Source organism: Amblyomma americanum, chromosome 5, assembly GCF_052857255.1.
Source record: "Amblyomma americanum isolate KBUSLIRL-KWMA chromosome 5, ASM5285725v1, whole genome shotgun sequence".
Lineage (NCBI taxonomy): Eukaryota > Metazoa > Arthropoda > Arachnida > Ixodida > Ixodidae > Amblyomma > Amblyomma americanum.
Window position 1 is genome coordinate 195916534 of NC_135501.1, and position 19388 is coordinate 195935921.

The 19388-nt window shown below is 46.9% G+C and overlaps 1 protein-coding gene across 1 annotated transcript in view; it reads right to left on the bottom strand.

Moving 5' to 3' along the window:
• Window positions 1-19388, bottom strand: part of LOC144133296 (dihydrolipoyllysine-residue succinyltransferase component of 2-oxoglutarate dehydrogenase complex, mitochondrial) — a 49785-nt gene that overhangs the window by 27659 nt on the left and 2738 nt on the right. The window contains exons 2-3 of the mRNA XM_077666281.1: window positions 16880-16913; window positions 6304-6349 (exon numbers count right to left, since the gene is read on the bottom strand). Coding sequence (XP_077522407.1) covers window positions 6304-6349; window positions 16880-16913 — 80 coding nt within the window. The remainder of the gene's footprint in view (window positions 1-6303; window positions 6350-16879; window positions 16914-19388) is intronic.

Consider the following 19388-nt stretch of genomic DNA (forward strand, 5'->3'; position numbering starts at 1 on the left):
CTGAAGTGAGTGTCACCTTAGAAGACATGCAGCTGTCAGCAGTATAAGCAAAAACGATAAACAATTTACCAGCTGCACTATCTTAATGGAATAAAAAAAATGTACCATAAATAGTGTGACAGTGCCATCGTGAAACATGAGACTAAATTAAACTGCGCTTAATGACTGCAAGTGGGAGACCCTCACAAGACTTCAATATTTAGCATTACTAAATCAAAATAAAATACATCAATCATAAAAAGAAATTCTTTGGTGTTTAGCACACGCAATAAGACCGCATTATGTTGCACTGTAGAGAAAGTGGGTTATAGCGACAATACATACGCTTCAGAAGTTGAGTGAGGTTTTGCTTTTCCTATACAGGATGTTTCATCTAAGACTTTACACAACGTTTAAAAATAGGCTTTTTGAGTTAGAAGAGTGCTTTTTTCAGGATAGCATTGTCAGTGGTGAAGTACATCAGAATAGCTAAGACATGCTAACTAGCAGGCTGGTTAACTAATACTGAATAGTTAACTTTTTAACTATTCCTCATAGGTTCCTTAATTAATGAGAGGCGTGTAGCCCCTCTGTATGTAATATCCACATCAGCTTTTAGAATTTCAAAAACTCGGTTGTTTTTGGCACTGTTCCCTAACAAATTCTAGGTACATCGAGCCAAAATACATGCGCTTTCGTGAAGCTTGCAGGCAAAGCAATCTCTCCAGTGCATGAACTCCTCGAAATAGCGAAAATAAGTTGGGCCGCCTTTAACGTCCGCTGACATCCCACAGCACACCAGCCCCTTTGCAATGGAGGCGCCCCTGTCCTGTGGGATGTCTGTGCAAGTAAAAGATGGGTCCCCAGGAGGTCAAAATTATTCCAGACACCTCTACTACAGCACCTCTTTCTTCCTTTCTTCTTTTGGTCCCTCCTTTACACCTTCCCTTGCCCTGCCCTTCCCTTTGGGTGTCCATCGAGATATATGAGGTAGTTACTTCCCTTTGGGTGTCCAGGCAGATATTCGAGACAGTTACTGCACCATTTCTTTTCCTCAAAACCAATTTTCATCTTTTTTTTTTTTGGGGGGGGGGGGGGGGGGGGCAGCACAGAGTTTAGCCGCATTTTCGAAATTCTAAAAACTGATATGAATATTAATTACAGTGGGCTACAGGCCTCTCACTAATTGAAGAGCCTAGCCTAAAAGTAATAGTTAAAAAGTTAACTATTCAATATTAGTTAACCAGCTGGCTAGTCAGCATGTCTCAGCTCTATTGTGACGTACTGCACCACCGACAATGCTATGCCGAAAAAGCAGTCTTCTAACTAAAAAAGCCTAAAGCTAGTTTTGAAAACTGTGTAAAGTCTTAGATGATACACCATCTTTACATTACCAGCCAGTGATGAATTATTTAAAAACCAGCTCTTTTTTTTGCCGAAAAAAGTGCAAGAAATACATAGTTCAAGTAGACTGCCCCCCCCCCCCCCCCCCTTCCCCTCTGAACTGCCAGCTCCGCAAGTGACCTGTAAACAAAAAACAAATAAACATATCTGAAACCGTGGGCCTTCCTTTCTCCCAGTAGTAAACACACAGGTCGCAGAACACCTTAACAGTAGTTAGCCCAACAACCACCCGAACAATGAGCCCGGATTCTCCCGCAGTTTCCGGGATCTCGCGAGAGCGGAACCGGTTTCCGCAACCCTTTTTCGCCACCGGAAACGAAGCAAAAGATCGCTAGACGAGCACACACACTGCAACACGAGCGAACCTAAAGAGCAACATCAGGCGAGGGAGCGCTGTGTAACGGAGGAAAGCAGAAGGACGCCAGTCCAATAAAGATTTTTCTCCAGTAAAAAACAAAAAAAAACGGCCGAGTTTTGGACGGCGGCGGGAGGGGGGAGAGGGGGAAGGAGAGAGAAGCGTCAAACACGCGGCCAGCCTCGCGCGCGACGCCGCATTTTGCCATTTCCCGATTGTTTATTCGCTCGCCGCGTCTGCGTCGGACGCACGCAGCCGAAAACCTCGTGCCGTTACTTTGTCGCGCACACACCTGAAGCGGAAGTACAGCAACAGCAACTGTCGCAACATTTATTTTCCCACTTTCCAACGACGGCTGCGCGCGACGAAAACGATTTAAACGTGCCTTCCTTCCGTCGTGATCATCGCCGACCGTTTTGAAGCCTCCGCCGTAGCAGCGAGCGCGTTCCGGGTCTCCAATGGAGCGTTTCCTTTTTCCAAACCACGATGATGGCCGCGCCGCGAGGCACAGCGATAAAACGCGTGCCTCTGCAGCCGCGGCCGGCGGTGGTGCGTCCCATCTTTAGGGCAGCGAGAACTTTCGCAGCGCTCCCTACCCTCTCCCTACCCACCCTCTGCGGCCGCTCGCCGCCCGCAGAACACAACGCAGACGCCCTCTCCCCTATATCACCGCATCGCGCGTATCCACCTCCGCCTTGCCCGGTTGTTTCCACTCTTTTCGGACGTCAGTAAATTCGTTCGTTGCCCCGAAAAAAAAAACCCGCCGCGGTGGCTCAGTGGTTAGGGCGCTCGACTACTGATCCGGAGTTCCCGGGTTCGAACCCGACCGCGGCGGCTGCGTTTTTATGGAGGAAAAACGCTAAGGCGCCCGTGCGCTGTGCGATGTCAGTGCACGCTAAAGATCCCCAGGTGGCCGAGATTATTCCGGAGCCCTCCACTACGGCGCCTCTTTCTTCCTTTCTTCTTTCACTCCCTTCTTTCTCCCTTCCCCACGGCGCGGTTCAGGTGTCCGCCGAGATAAGCGAGACAGTCGCTGCGCCATTTTCTTTCCCCGAAAAACCAACTAACCGCCCCGCCGCGGTGGCTCAGTGGTTAGGGCGCTCGACTACTGATCCGGAGTTCCCGGGTTCGAACCCGACCGCGGCGGCTGCGTTTTTATGGAGGAAAAACGCTAAGGCGCCCGTGTGCTGTGCGATGTCAGTGCACGTTAAAGATCCCCAGGCGGTCGAAATTATTCCGGAGCCCTCCACTACGGCACACCTCTCTTCCTTTCTTCTTTCACTCCCTCCTTTATCCCTTCCTTTACGGCGCGGTTCAGGTGTCCAAAGATATACGAGACAGATACTGCGCCATTTCCTTTCCCCAAAAACCAATTATTATTATTACCAACCAATGCTAGAGGCCCATGTACTGTGCGATGTCAGTGCATGTTAAAGACCCCCAGATAGTCGACATTATCCGGAGCCCTTCACTACGGCGTCCTTCGTAGCCTGATACTGTGCCATTTCCTTTCCCCAAAAACCAATTATTATTGTTATTGCCCCGAAAAATAGTAGTAGTAGTAGTAGTAGTAGTGTTTGTTAAAAAATAAAAATAAATATAACAATCAAATAGAAGGAAAAGATTTTCGCTAGCCCCTGCATCTGCCATCACTACGGAGGCCCCTGAGCTGCAGGGGCAGCGGAAATAAAGGATAACAGGAAGAATGGAGAAATGAAATGAAAGAGGTGAGGTGACAGGAAGCGACGATAGGGGGAGGGGTAACATACAGAAATATGCTACTCACACAATGTTACATATATACAGGTTGCACGCGTGTTGAGTCCATAAAAGAAGCACAGAGCACACGCGCACAACTCCAAGAGGCGAAAAACCGATCTCGGGGCGTCGTAATACGGTCCCTCATGCTCAAGAGGAGACGGGGGAGAAAGAAATAGCCAAACATCGCCTCCAATGCATCCCAGCGAACGAAGAATTACCAGGAATAAAGAGCGGCAGTCGGACACGACGAAACGTCGATGGGCCGTTTTGACATTCGCACATATCGGCGCCGACAGAGAGCCGATGACACGAAAACCGGCCACCATCCCCGTATCAATGGCAATACTGAGAGGTGATACGCGCATGCATATTTACGCCAGGAGGAGATTGCACAACGGCCCTCTCTTTTACGAAGGCCATATTCTCCTCCTCGAGAGGGCCATATTCCTCTTCGAATGGAGGCCCTCGCGTGAAAACCGCAACCAGGTCTGTCATTTTATTTATTTGTTCGCAACCGTCCTTAAACTTTAAAAAAATATTAGGAAATGACCGCGCGGGCAAGCCCGTTTCTGTCTTCTTTGTTCGCAAGCCACGCGAATGCTGACTGAACAACCCGAAAAATGCCAACCACTCGAAACGCAAGCATTCAACCCCCCTTCCCCGCTCCCTTCCCAATATTCAGCCTGCTCACTTAGTTTCCATTGCTTCGCAGTACTGAAGGTGCTGGCACAGTCAGGAAGCGAACCTACGACCTTGAGACCAGCCCTAGCAAAAGCTATCGCGAAAAATCCGGGACCGGAAGAAAAGCAACACACGCAAAAAAAATAAATAAAAGACGCATAGCGCTCGCTCTGCACGCGGCGCCTCCGAAGAATGCGCCGAAGAAAATTGCCGCCCATCGCGCGAGGCCCGAAGCGAGCCTTGAGAGAGCAGGGAAAACGGCGTGCCCAGCAAGCGAACGCACCGAGGCGAGCTTTACCTATAGCACGCATACCGCCGCACACGCCGCTAGGTACGTCGCCAGCGAAGATGATACGAGAGAGCCGTTTTTCCTGCACCTTTTCCACCTTCCCAAGCTTTCTTCTTCCCTCGCCTGAAGCGCACAGAATTCATTTTGTCCGCGGCGCGACGACACCGCGTACGTTTCTCTGCTGCTGCTGTAACAGCGAGAACTCGTGTATCGCACGAGAAAGCACTCGACGAAAAAGACGGGGGAACGAGAGGAAGACGGCAGGTGAGAAGAGGTGTCGAGAAAGTGGGGAAAATTTTTCGACATTCCGGACCAAAGTGGTGGAACGGCGTCGGGCAGAGATAAGGCTTCCCCCCCCCTCTCTTTCCCCTCCTTGTCCCTCTTCTGCGACGAGGGAGAACTGCGCCATATTTCAAAAAGCGTTTTGTAACGTCGTCGTTGTCGCGGACGTCGTCACGACGATCCTTCTCCAAAAAAAAAAAAAGAGAATTCTTCCTTCCCTCCTCATCGCTTCGCCTCCGCTTCTTCTACGCGACGAAACCTTTTCGCAATTTCTTTCGAGCTACGAACGGCCAGGAGGCAAAAAAGTATATATAAAATAAAAATAGGTCTTATTACATAATATATATATATATAAGAAGCCCGCCTCCACACCTCTGCATTAAAGTGGACGCCCGCCCGCACCAACTCACCGTCGTCGGAACGGGCAGGCGAGATCATTGAATTCCAGACCGCTTCCCCTCTCCCTATACTCTTCCCTTTATACCTCTCCTTTTTCTCCCCATATTCCCGGCAGCCAAACGCCTGTTTTTTCGTCCACATTCTCCTTTCTTTGTAAGCCTCTTCCCAAGGTGCGCGCGCGCGCCGCTATTGTTCGCCCGCAGGCGACGTTATGAAATCGCCCGGAACGCCGTCGCTCAAAAATCCTCGGAACGAAACTTTAAAGCGCCCGAGAAAGGCGCGCGAGACACGCGGGAAAAAAAAAAAAAGGTGTTGTTGTGTCAAGTCTACTGCGCTCTCCACGCCTCAGCTGGATTTCATTTCGGGACGGGGGCGAGAGCTTTCGGAAAGCTCCCACGATCGGAGGAGTACAGCGCCGAAAAACTCGAACAGACACGGAACAAACAAAACGAAACAATCAGCCGGAAAGGAGAAGCGGAGAATTCGCTGCCGAGTGACAAATGCGTTCGTCGAACATGATGAGCGCGCCTTCTTCCGAAGCCCCCCTCCTGTCCCACCCGTGAAGATTGAAAAATATCTTCCGCATCACCTCGAACGGCGCCGAAACTGCGATCGGCGACTGCGCAGTCGCAAGATGCTCTTTCTACCTGCACTAGGATGGAAAAAAAGAAAATGAACGATCCGCCTTTAAAGCGTGCTTCGCGCACAGCAGGCGTGCAATGCCGCGAAGCCCACCTTTTAAATTCGAGTACCGTTAATAAATTATGAAAAAAAAAAGTAGAACACATTGAGAAACTGGGGGACAGTGATTTTTTATCGTGCCTGTCATCAAAGGAAAGAGGGCTATAGCTAAATTACACCTGAGTCGCAGTACAAATGACAGGTTAGGAGGCGTCATTTTTCCGGCAGCCACTTCGGGATACCCAGAAAAGGGGGTTGGGGGGGGGGGGAGGAAGAGAGAAACAAAAGAAAAAGTGTGGGAATCGCAACAGTTTATTTCGTTTACGCTTTCGTCTTTAGAGAGAAGCTTAGAGCTACCTCTCCCCTCAGACACCACACTAAAGGCGAGTTGGACGCCTTTTTTTTCTGGCAGCCACTACAGGAAAACCCCAAAGGTCGACGACGACGCATCATTCAGAAGAGAGGTACTCACCGCGAGGTGTGCTTGTGAACTTGTTGCCGCTTCGGGGCCTTGGCGCCTGCGAGGGAGAGATAATGAGAGTGAATGACGACGGAAAACAAAGCGATTACGTAAGAGGGATGCTGGAAACGAGGACCAGGGTAAAAAATAAAAATAAAATGCCACCGAGAGACGATCGGTAGCATCATGAACGAAATAACGAACGGTGGTGCGTTCTCTCGGATGAATGTTTGCGCCAGTCCGTACGGCTCCGATAAAAAAAGAAAAATTTCACAGGGAAGCCTAATTCCATTAGGTGTGGTCAATTCTGTTTATGCCTTTACGTCATTTCAGGTCAAGTGACGTCACTTTATTTCAGCCAATGGGAATGCTCCCGTCCGGTGACGTCACTTCCCTCCAGCCAATAGGCGAAACTGATGACGGGGGACGCATTTTGGCCCCATGACTCTAATGCTACCGCATTAAAGGCATCAAAAACAAACAAAAAACCTGACGCGCTTAACCGGCATAGCGCCAGAGATCTGGGCCGGTTTACTTCGTCGCATTCAAGAGGAGACGAAAACGAGAAGCCATCAGAGAAAGGCTAATGAGCGGTTGCAAAGAAAAAAAAAATACAGCCTTCGACAATCTTTCGAACATCGTTCTGAAACCATTTTTTTTACGATGCACGAGTGTAAAAGGCTATACAGAACAGGCAAAACACCCGGAGGAGATAACTGCGCCGGTAAGCCTGCCAGCCACTCCACCAATTACCGCGTATCATCGAGAAACTTCGGTGCCACAAAGCAGGTAAGTTGTCGACAGCGAACGCTGCACTACAACACCCGCGTTCGCTTCCTTTCTTCTTTCGCTCCCTCCTTTATCTCTTCCCTTACGGCGCGGTTCAGGTGTCCAACGATATGAGACAGATACTGCGCCATTTCCTTTCCCTAATAATAATTGATTTTTGGGGAAAGGAAATGGCGCAGTATCTGTCTCATATATCTTTGGACACCTGAACCGCGCCGTAAGGGAAGGGATAAAGGAGGGAGTGAAAGAAGAAGGGAAGAGAGAGGTGCCGTAGTCGAGGGCTCCGGAATAATTTCGACCACCTGGGGATCTTTAACGTGCACTGACATCGCACAGCACACGGGCGCCTTAGCGTTTTTCTTCCATAAAAACGCAGCCAGCCGCCGCGGTCGGGTTCGAACCCGGGAACTCCGGATCAGTAGTCGAGCGCCCTAACCACTGAGCCACCGCGGCGGGGCATCTTTCCCTAAAAACCAGTATTTTTTTTATTTTCCGCTGCAAGCGATAGTCACAGCATTACAATCACCGCCAAGACCAAGTCACATTCGCTGAAGGACAAATGACGCTCCCAACGACCTCTAATCAGCCCTATTCCGCGCCAGTCGCGGCCAACCAACAGACGCGTTTCACGTGACGTCACAGCTGCCATGATAGTGGTCCACGCATAGCTTAAAGGGGCGAACGTCGAAGTCGGTTGCACTAAGCGGATTCGATAAACGAGGAGTTTTTCGCCGCGCTCCAGGTCTCAAACATGTCGGCCACTACGACGTCAGCGCAACTGATCCACGCCAGCAATTCTCCTAATCTCATCTCCTCACCTGGCCCACCGCAGGGTGCATTTCCCTTTCCTTGGATTCTTTGTTAGCCCAACGGACCACAGAGAGTGCATAGAAAGCATTGATAGACCACTCGCTACGCGCAGTCCTTGGGCGATTCGGTAGCAAATCTTAGGGTGGATAATAATAATAATAATAATTGGTTTTTGGGGAAAGGAAATGGCGCAGTATCTGTCTCATATATCGTTGGACACCTGAACCGCGCCGTAAGGGAAGGTATAAAGGAGGGAGCGAAAGAAGAAAGGAAGAGATAGGTGCCGTAGTGGAGGGCTCCGGAATAATTTCGACCACGTGGGGATCTTTAACGTGCACTGACATCGCACAGCACACGGGCGCCTTAGCGTTTTTCCTCCATAAAAACGCAGCCGCCGCGGTCGGGTTCGAACCCGGGAACTCCGGATCAGTAGTCGAGCGCCCTAACCACTGAGCCACCGCGGCGGGTGGATTCTGATTGTAGTAGCGGTCCGTCCGCACCGCAACAGAGCGCTCGAATCCGGCAGAGAGCACCCACTCCAGATCTGCGTTTCGAACACTTCTGCTCCGGCCAGAGCAAGCCGGGGGCGCTCACTCGCCGGTGACATTAGACGTTTTTAGCGTACCCTAGACGTACTACCTGAGACGTATACCGGTTTACCGGACCCCTCTCGCGCATGCGCAGTGCCAATGTTGGGGTGGGGGGGGGGGGGGGGGGGAGCCACTGCGCGTGCTCAAGAGGGGTCCGGTAAACCGGTGTACGTCTCCGGTAGTACGTCTAGGGTACGCTAAAAACGTCTATTGAATTTAGATGAGGCAAAACGCTAAGGCGCCCGTGTGCTGCGCGATGTCAGTGCACGTTAAAGATCCCCAGGTGGTCGAAATTATTCCGGAGCCCTCCACTACGGCACCGCTCTCTTCCTTTCTTCTGTCACTCCCTCCTTTATCCCTTCCCTTACGGCGCGGTTCAGGTGTCCAACGATATATGACGCAGATACCGCGCCATCTCTTTTCCCCAAAAACCAATTATTATTATTATTATTATTATTATTACATGATATAAAGTACCCAGCGTACCTTGCCTCTCCTGCGCGCGTCGTCTGCTACATAACGCAAGAGTTCCGGTCGAATCTGACGCTTTCGGCGGAGCAGTTCGGACTGCTGAACGGCCGAGGCAAGATCATCTTGGCTCGGCGACTGCTACCAAGCTGCCATTGGAACAAGCAATCCCCGTTCCCGATCTGCCGTTGGAACAGCCTTGCTCCGACAAAGTGCAGAAAAAATTGATCCGGAAGTGCTCCGAAACTGCGACTAGGAGTTCACCCTAAGTTCACTCTAAAAGCCGCGAGCCTAGAGAACCGCGCTCATCTCACTCAAGCGAGAAGCAGTCTCCACTAAAACTGAATGGATTACTCCTGGAACGGGACGCACTTTTCCCCAAAACCGCTAAGAAAGAGCCATGCTGGGTGAGGGACTCAGCGTCTTGTGCGTGACGTCACGCTCACAAGTAGCTCCAGCACATACTACGACGTGACAAAAAAGAAGGAAACAAAAAAAAAACCCACAAACAGAAAGCGCGAGATTCGATGTGGTGCTCGCACAATTCCCCAGTTCCCCTGCTGCTGGCTCTCCCTATTTACCCCTTTCCCGTCCGAGCTTATAGTTACTCCCTGAACGACCGCAAGTCACGGCGCCCAGACTCGACGCGCTTACTTCCGGCGATAAACAAAAACAAAGTAAAAAACCTCAAACGAGGTCGCAAACGTAGCTAACGATGATGGATGGCCCGAGACGCAGAGACGACAGACGTCAGAAAGAAAGCCGCCGTCAAGGGGAAAAGGACGCTCGACAAAGTTGGGAATTTTTTTTTTTTTTGCCAGACAAAAACAACGGCAGAGAGGGTGCGACGACGTCGACTCGGCACATAATCTGACAAGAGGCGCTCCCTGAGCGCGCAAACGGCTTCCTTGCGGACTCCTTCGCCTCACAACGGCAGCAGATATCTGCAACGCACCGCGCACGCAGCGAGCGACCACTGGACGCGATTCATTCTCGTTAGGGGGCGCAGCCGACGCCAGCGACGGCGGTGCATCATCCTTTCAAATTAGCGTCGCCACCGCCGCCACGCTAATTAGAACAACAAAACCGGCCCCGCCCCGCCGCAAAACAGAAACCCCCGCCGTGCACAGTCGAGACAGAGAAAAAACTTCCTCTCCCACGGACGCCGGCGACGACGCAGGGTGGCGCTTCCGACGTTATACCGCGGACAGAGGCAGCCAACGGACGCTTCTTGGCGGCGCTAGTGTACGGCGCAGTCCAGGCCCTCCCATCCATCAGGGGCGACTCCGGACTTCTCCTTCAGCCTCGCATCGTGTCGCGAAGGAACAAAAAAGGAGCAGATAAGCCTGACGACGCAAGCGGGACGCAGCAACGCGCCGCACAAGCCAGGCTGCGCACGGGCGTGATGAATCTGTCACTTCATCGTTACGGAAGCAGTGACGGAGGAAACAAATTGAAGGCGAAACGGGGGAGATAAGCGGAGGTGGTTATTACGCAACCTTTACTAAGTTACCCCTCTCCTTAATCTTCGCGGGAAACAGAAAACAGACCACGCAATCTGTCCTTGTACCGTGTACGCCTCTGTCCCTGGTGGGTTTTCTTTATTTTCGTGCCGTGAAAAGACGCTGATGGAGGCTACGTCGGGACGAACTGGGTGACGTCGTCCGCTGAATTTCTGTGGCACAAATGCCTAGCGGGGATCCATCCGGAGTTACTTTACCGAGAGGGTGCGGGTTGGACCCGGTCAGCAGACCGAGGGGAATGGAACATTACGACTTGAGCCTGCACAAACTGAAATGCCTTCTACATGCCTTCTACTGCCACAAGCTCTCAGGTCCTGAATTTACAACACTTGTTCACAGAGGAGTAGCAAGTACAAAAAACACAATCCCCCTTGCAAGTGGACCAAAGATGCAGCGACTGAACCTGCCATGACAGACTGAGTGAAACTAAGGTTTATGGTTTATGGGTGCTTAACGTCCAAAATCGACTCGGGCTATGAGGGACGCTGTAGTGAAGGGCTCCGGAAATTTTGATGACCTGAGGTTCTTCAACGTGCACTGACATCGCACAGTACATGGGCCTCTAAATTCTGCCTCCATCGAAATTCGACCGCCGCGGTCGGGATCACACCCACATCTTTCGGGTCAGCAGCAGAGTGCCATAATCACTGAGCCACCGCGGCTGACTGAGGGAAACTAAAATTTAGTCAGTTTTTTCCCAAAGGGGTGAAAGCAACAATTGTTCACTGCAGGGGCTTTTAACAGTGCAAAATGGAGTGCACAGTTCTCACTTTCCAATATCGTGGTCATAGTTTTGTATGGCACAGGCGGCATCTCAGTTCTCCATAAGAAGAAATGACATTTGGAAACCATAAGCCAAATAAATACATACACAAACCATCAGAACATGCCAGCATTACCAATCACGACAGCATGTTGAACAAATTTATTTGCTCTGAAATAAAAAAAAATATTCAGAACCTGTCACACTTAAGCAGTTCTTATTTGCAGTTCTCATGCTCACTTCGATTGCGACTGCAAACTCTCGATTCGATGCTAAAGAATTCATGTATTTTCCAATGTTCCAGAACATGTAGCATAGTGTGAGTTACCATTTCATCATGAACTCAGCTATTACCTCTTTTTTTTCACACAAGCCATTGACCAAGCATCATGGTAAACATCTACACTTTGTAGGCAATGATTTTCCATCGCACTAAGTTTACATTAACACATTTAGACGTGCCACAACACGATAGAACCACAATAAGAGCTCAAAATTTGTGCGTACTGCTATGGCAGAGACTCACAAAACTGCTGTAGCCACCTACCACGTGGTTAAGCACGAAAAAGCATATGCTACTTCGCATCACAAACAATAAAACTGAAGATATTAATAGTAGACAAGTTTTTATGCACCAAAGTAAAACTGTGCATTAGCAAAGCATACCACAGCGGTGCCTCTGAATTAATATCAGCCACCTGAGATCTTTTAACCTGTACCGACATTTCAGTACGTGGGAGAAGTGGCAAGAAAGTGCGCAACGGCTCGATCCTCTTGCGAGTTAGAGCTTGACGCAATCCACCCACTGACTATGACGCAAGTGATAATGCAGATAGCAACTGGAATCTGGTCTTCCGATCCTTATCTTGGAAATATGGCTGCAGCTTGTTTCATTGTCTGCGGCGAGCCCCGAGTCCGCTGATATGAGTGGCTGCTCTTTATTGCAGGTGCACTTGACGCTCTTAACAGCGAAGGTTGGCAGATTCGAATGTAGTGGCTTAACTGGAACGTCCGTGCACATTTTCATAAAGCACTGGTAGCTTCTCTTGTGCAAATGGAGCTCTCAACTAGTATTCCATTCTACTTTTGTCTACTTTGTGTCTCTTTACATTTTGCTGCATGTTGCGTTCAAGCAATAAATTATTACCGTTGACTAAGGTGCCTCCTGCCTAGAACTACAGATGCTTTTCGTTTAGCATTACAGTAACTAATTATTCAAACGTGTGAGTACATATGATGCTGCAGAAACTTAACATCAAAGGCATTACATTGTCTTCCTGATACAGGGTTCAAGTGCTCCAACTATTCAATTCAATTCAATTTATTTCACGATTTTTTACACGAGTACAAAAATGCGAGGGCAAGCAACAAAGAGCTGCTGCTTAGCAGCTTGACGAAGGTTGCTGCCCCTACATTTGACAGGTTGAAGGGCGCTAACATACAGCTTCTCATCAAACAGTTATAGGTGTCTGGATTAAAAGCTGAGATCACTTATACATATGTTCTAGACATCCTCATTGGACACAATCAAGCTCACTTTTCATAGGCGTACATGGAGAAATATTACAAGCAATAAGACACAACTAATAACACTATTGGAAATACATTGGTACACATGTTACACACTGCAATGCTACTCAAGCACCTGGCATGTAATGCTAGTACTGCCTGTGCTGACATTAGATGCACCCTTCACACAGTTACTCTGGATGACAACACAAAAGTGAGACATGGAGGAAGCATGACCACAAAAAACAAAATTTAACATTAAGATTCAATATTCAACAATGAAGCCATGCACCCCTCTATGTTGCAAAAAGAAAAGCGGTAAGGTTTTAACGCAGCTAACCCATGCAGACACGCGAAAGGATGTGTTTACCCTGGTTGGGCTTCGTTGGGTCATTGGAATGTCTGGTGACGGTATTAGATTCGGGTTAAGCTGATATGATCTGTTCGCGCCGCAGATGGAAGTTGATGAAGACGAGTATGAGGAATGCACAGTGAGAGAGTGTGTTGCAGTTTAACACGCAATGTGACCGTCTGTTGCGATAGCATAGTAGTGCTCTCGTGCAGTGGCCAGCGAAGCTGATCTGTTTGCGCCACCGCGGGTTCAAAACACAGTCACGGAAATATTTATTTTACTTCTGCAACCTCAACGTCAGGGACGCCACAAGATTCTTGGTTGGGTTTGACTCCGTGAATTAATGCTTTCGTACTACATTGCAAGAGCTACAACAGCCAAATTCAAGAATAAACTGCAGACAGCTACAGAGCTAAAAAGGATATAGGTGCTAAAATAAAGCCAAATTATTTGCTCATGTTACTTCAGAAAGGCCTGAGCCAATCCCTACACAAGCCGCTGCCATGTGAGAATGGTCGCCGCAACTAAACAGCAACACTTCAGCAAAAATTCAATTTTACATACTGTGACCACAGGGCTTATTTTCACAGTTGCAGTACCAACACACATCCTTAGAGCTGCCAGCTAGACATTCTCTCTCAACAGGTGATGACACATCTGTTTCTCATGACCATGGATAGTGACTGATGCTCCCAAAACAAGGAAGGCATGTAGTGCATTGATGATCTGGATGAAGAGGTTGCAGTCATGAGGCAGGGTTTCTGCAGGCTTGAATTTAACATACGGTTTGTCAAATGGCATTATGAGTAGCATCTTCAATAGAGATAAACATGCAGCTTATTCAGTCAGGAAATGCAAACTGCCAGAATCAAGAACTAGATCATAAGTAGGGCCCTTCGTTTTCAGGTTTTATTTATTTATTTATTTACTTATTCAGAATTCATGAGGCACAAATAGGGTGATATTTTTTTAAATTCAAACTTGAACTTGAAATGGGGCTACTCATAAAAAATTTCCAGAATTCAGGCTACTTTGGGTTTTTTTCCGCAAAAATAAGTGACTATATGAGCACCTTTTTGTTTGGAGCATATTTTAATCAATTTTTGTGCAATAGTTCCATAAACAACTTAGAAATGGCAGCTTGCACAAAGAAAGTGGTCTCCATCGAAGTTCGCCTGTATTGACAGATCACTAGCCACATTCTAACGATAAAGATGCTACTTTCACTGAAATCGGAGCTTTTATAACCTAGAAAAGACCAAAAAATGAAATACAGGTGTTGCTATCACCGGATGATTTTGCAAGTAAAGTGCGATGTGTCGACAGTTTTTTTTTTTTTTTTATGTTGACCCTAGAGTCTACATCGCCATTTACTTCAAAACAACGACCACGGAGTCCTTTTCAGCGCAGATGTCCCGAGTTAAAGTTGAGTGGTGGGAGAATTTCTAAATGTAATTTTCTCAGCAATAAATGCGTCTTTTGCCTACACACAAACGTCAACGTGCCCAGAAAGGACTGTAGAATCGATTTTCACAGAGAACAAAAACTGGATTGCGTAGTATCCCCCTTTCTCTCGTCCTTCGTCTACTTGACTGGTTGCTTCTTGAATGTGTACCAACTGGCCCAGATTTTGACTCTTGTTATCCTCAATGTCTGTTTAAATATCATAGCGGCTATTTTAAACAACCAACAACCTTGCAAATGACCTTTTTAGCGTGGGCAGCATCAATACAACAATGCCAACAAAACATCCCATGAGTGCATGTGTTCTGTCTACTTGCTTCTAAGACATAATGTTCGTACTTATCCACAGAGTAATCACTGCCATAGATAACAAGCACTAAACAAAGTTTTCAAATCATCATCAGCTAACTGAAAACGTGCAGGAAAAGGTATGTGACATTTGTTAGTTTCTAGATGATGCCTCCAGTGTTTTATACTGACAAAATAAGGTGTCTTCAGTAGACATTTCCCTGCAGTAATCAGGTTAAACTATGAGAACCATGTGAAGATGGGTTTCAACTGGAAATGAAAAGCACTAAGCACGACCCACTGCACTATCACATACAGCAGTAATAGAAAATCAAGTCCTCAACTCCAGCAGGAATCTAAGCACTGATGCAAATTCCCTCGAGAGCCGATGTTGTAACTACAAGGCCACTTCAAACAGTATGTATAGGATGGCATTTTTTTTTGCTCCATAGGCGAAAATATAGATTCCTATCACTGAGTCAATGCAAATCTTCACATCTACCTGTTGACATGGTGCGACCCACCATAACGCGACCATGGCGGTATGCTTTTTTCTGATTACATTTTTTTTTTTGAAGTGGCCAGTCAACAATACCTGGCCTTCTCGATCCTCAAAGTATTTTAAGACAATGTTACCTTAAGGGCAAACAAGCTTCTTTTCCTGAAAGCAGAGTTTCTCTAAGCTAGAAAAGACCAAAAATCTGGGAAAGAGATATCACTGCCCAGGCAGTTTTCCTAAGCAAACTGCGAAGACTTCAATAAGAAAAGCTGTTCAGGTATTTGGTATTGCATTGTTTTTTTCAGCAGCCCGTAGCAACACAAGGACTAGTCCGACAGGACATCTTATTCGAGTATGTTCTAGTTAAACGGATACCCTTTCATTGTCTCTTATTGATCCCTGCCATGCGGTACCCTTTGTTGCAATGGCGTCTTGCAAGGTGAGACTACTCGGTTTCTGAATTTGTCGCAAAATACTACCCCCTGAACTGTTCTACTTGTTTGGTAGCTTCCAGCCCCACAACTAGTCATGCTACCCGCCTGTGCAAGATTCTATGTTCTGAATGGCAGCACCAAGCTCGTGTTCATTGGGAACAGCTCAGGCTACTTTTGATCAATTCCTTACTGTTGGCGCTTGTGTCGCATCGCATGTTCCACCTTTGAAAAAAAAAAAAATGACAACTTCAAGTGCTGTTCTTTGTTATGAATCACTGAGGCTACACCCAGTACTTGGGCTATTAAAAATTTCAGGCACTGATCAAGGAGTCCATAATACTCTCGACATCACCACAGTCAAGAGTTTGAATCAGAGCAGCAGGAAAAAAATATTCAAACTTTAACTTCAAATTTCTCAGCAATAAATACAATGCTATTTATTTTTTTTAATAGCAAACAGCTGCCAGCAGAGCCGCTAAAAGCTACACGATTTCACTAAGAATTTGATGCAACTATCCTCAATGCCCCTTTTAAGTGTTAGCATATTCAGCAATAAAACTACCCCGAGCATTTCGTACGTGAGCAGCACTTCTGAAACACAAAACCGTGCCGTGAAAAACCAAGAATGTGTAGTGCAACTAGGAGTATGGCACGTTCTAACAAGCTGTTACTTGAAGGACATGCTTTCTTTGACCAAAGATTTGTTTTTCTATTTCCACTAGTCAGGACAAATGAAATGGTATGAAACGCTTTGAATCAATGCTACCTGTTATGTGTACTGCTAGCACCCAAATACAAGCATAATGAAGACTTCAAAAACATTCTAATCCTTTAATGAAAGCAGAGATGCATAGGCTTCATTAGCATAAAGTCTGCACTAGTCATTTTTGCGCATTTTACCATACCAACTTTACATGGCACAAACATATCCTACATGCAACATAAACCTGCTCATGAAAGACTAGATTCGTAGGTGTTACAAATTTTAGACATGTGTAAGCAGCACCTGGTTTCAAATTCAGTCCAACTTTGTGACATAAATTTGACACTACGACATATTACATGTTCATTTCAAAAATATCTCAACCAAAGGTCTTACTTGTGCATGAGGTCAAATGTCGCAGCTGTTGAATCTGTGAAAGATGGAAGAAGGGCAGCAATATGTAGAAAAAAACATATTAGCATGAAGACAGATACTCCTATGAGGCACAGTAGAAGGACAAAATGCTATTCGTTATTTTTTGCACCATGCTTTTTGTTTAGCCAGTGGACTTCTCACACAGTTGTCATTTGAGCAAATTTGTGCAGTTAAGCAAGTAACTTTTAATCAAAGCACCATGAAATGAAAGGCTGTAAATCCTACACAGATGCAAAAAAAGTGCTTTGAACTGTAATATGTACACTGTTCACCTCAGATCAATCATGTTTGAATTCCTATCCAGCAACAGCAATCTGCAGAAACCATAAGAGAGTGAAAAAAAAATCACTTTTCAACGTTACCTGCCACACGTTTATTATACCTTGACATCACTGCATACCATAGCAATGGTCTAGTGGTACTGCACCTGCCTTTTATGGAGGAGGTACTGAGCTTGAATTGCGGTACTGACGACAACCAAACAGTTTTAATGCAAAAGCATTACTAGTTCCATTACAAGAATAGCCGGCGCCATGCGGTGTGTGTGTATTTGCAGATGGTATAGAAAATCCCAGCGATGGTAAGAAAAATAAGGTGACGTCATCAAGCAGCCGTATGACACACGCAGCAAGCCGAGCACCGCCACTTAAGACAATCCTATACATGTCATTCGTCTGTATATACTCGCAACTCAGTGACCTCCATGTGACGTGAGTTTTCCCGACATTTGTACTAAAATTATGATGCAACCGTTTGTGGTACAGTCTTTTGGGTGGTGTCGTAAGACTTCTTGTTCCATATAGCTTATATGTGCTCATCAAGTTGAGGGCTAGCTTGCGACAGGGATTCGAACCGACGACATAGGCACCTTCAATTGTATGACTTCCTAGACTTTTGTATCAAAACTGAGATGAAAGCCTTCGCTGTACAGCATTCTGGGTGGTGTCATATACGCGTACGTGTGTGGGTGGGTTTCAGTGCACCCAGGGACAGTAATGCTTTCTCATTCCCACACGTAAGCAGTCTTAAGTGTCTCTGCTGAATTTTTTTTTTAATGGGCACAAGCCTCTGCCGAATAACTGCTTGGTTTTCTCACCAGTGGAATGCTTGACTGATTGATTGAGGTGCCAGCCGCTATTTCATAAAACCGCTCATCTCACCTGCTCAGCAGGAACAATGCAGAATGTTTTTTAATAGGCACAAGCCTCTGCCGAATAACTGCTTGGTTTTCTCAACAGTGGAATGCTTGACTGATTGATTGAGGTGCCAGCCGCTATTTCATAAAACCGCTCATCTCAACTGCTCAGCAGGAACAATGCTTACGTCCAAGCAATATGAGGGTGAGGGTAGCGTCTTTTACGAACAACTTTGATAGTGCAGGCCAAGCGCCAGCGATGACAGTTGTATAAACAGGTTTAAGATGCACAAACACCAACAGTTGGATCATATCAAAGGGAACAAAGCATGGTGGTCCGGGATCTAAGTGCACTGGCGTCCAGGGTATTAGAAACTCAGACGCATCGTATAATGGTGCAAAAGTGGCATTGCAAGGATCATTGACAGACATGACAGACCTCTCAAATTACACACTGTTGCAAGCCACTGTACTTCAATCTCACAGTACACTCCATTTACACCGCACTCTACCTATTCAAGCATACTGGCTTCAAATAAAGAAACCTTATGTGCCAAAACTGCATGTGACGTTACCAGCCCCATTGCACTTTATTTCCACTCTGACAGTGGTGCAGTTTGCGCAACTGTCACAGCAAAGCAACAGCAGGAAGGTTAGTGTGGCGATGTGCACACCAGCGGCACTTCGGTTCAGTGATCACTGCAATGCTCTCACAGTGCATTCCTGCAATCATTCTAATGTACTTTGAAGCATTTTGATAAGGCAACGGCCCAGTTTACTGCTTTTTATCTCCTTTTATATGTGAGAACGATTAGTGTTGCCAAAAATAGCACCGTGCACAATTTTGTGGAAACTGTATGTGCAGACAGGCATGAAATTTTCTTGGCAACAACTAGGCTTTACACGGTGCTAAAACAACAGAATGCTGCATACTGTGACATACGTGAATACCCTTTATTCTGCAACCATTTATTATTACAGGACCTTTCATAAACTATAAATTCACTGTTACACAATACTACTAGCACCACAACTGCCGAAGAAAAATGAATAAAAGAAAGCAAGAAAATACAGCAGCATTCTGTTAAGCTAACATTCTGTTATATGCCAGCAATGTCGAACATACGGATGCACATTCATTGTTTATTCTGCATCAGCATGGTTTTAGGAGAGGCCTGTTTCCACCATGCAGTTGACTGAATTTGCACACGGCCCAGCGGAGACACTGGACAGGCTTCTGACAACGAACTGCGTGTTTTTGGACTTCAAAGAGCCCTCTAACACTGTGGCGCATTGATTACTAAAGGAAAAAAATGGCCTGTTACAATCAGCCCT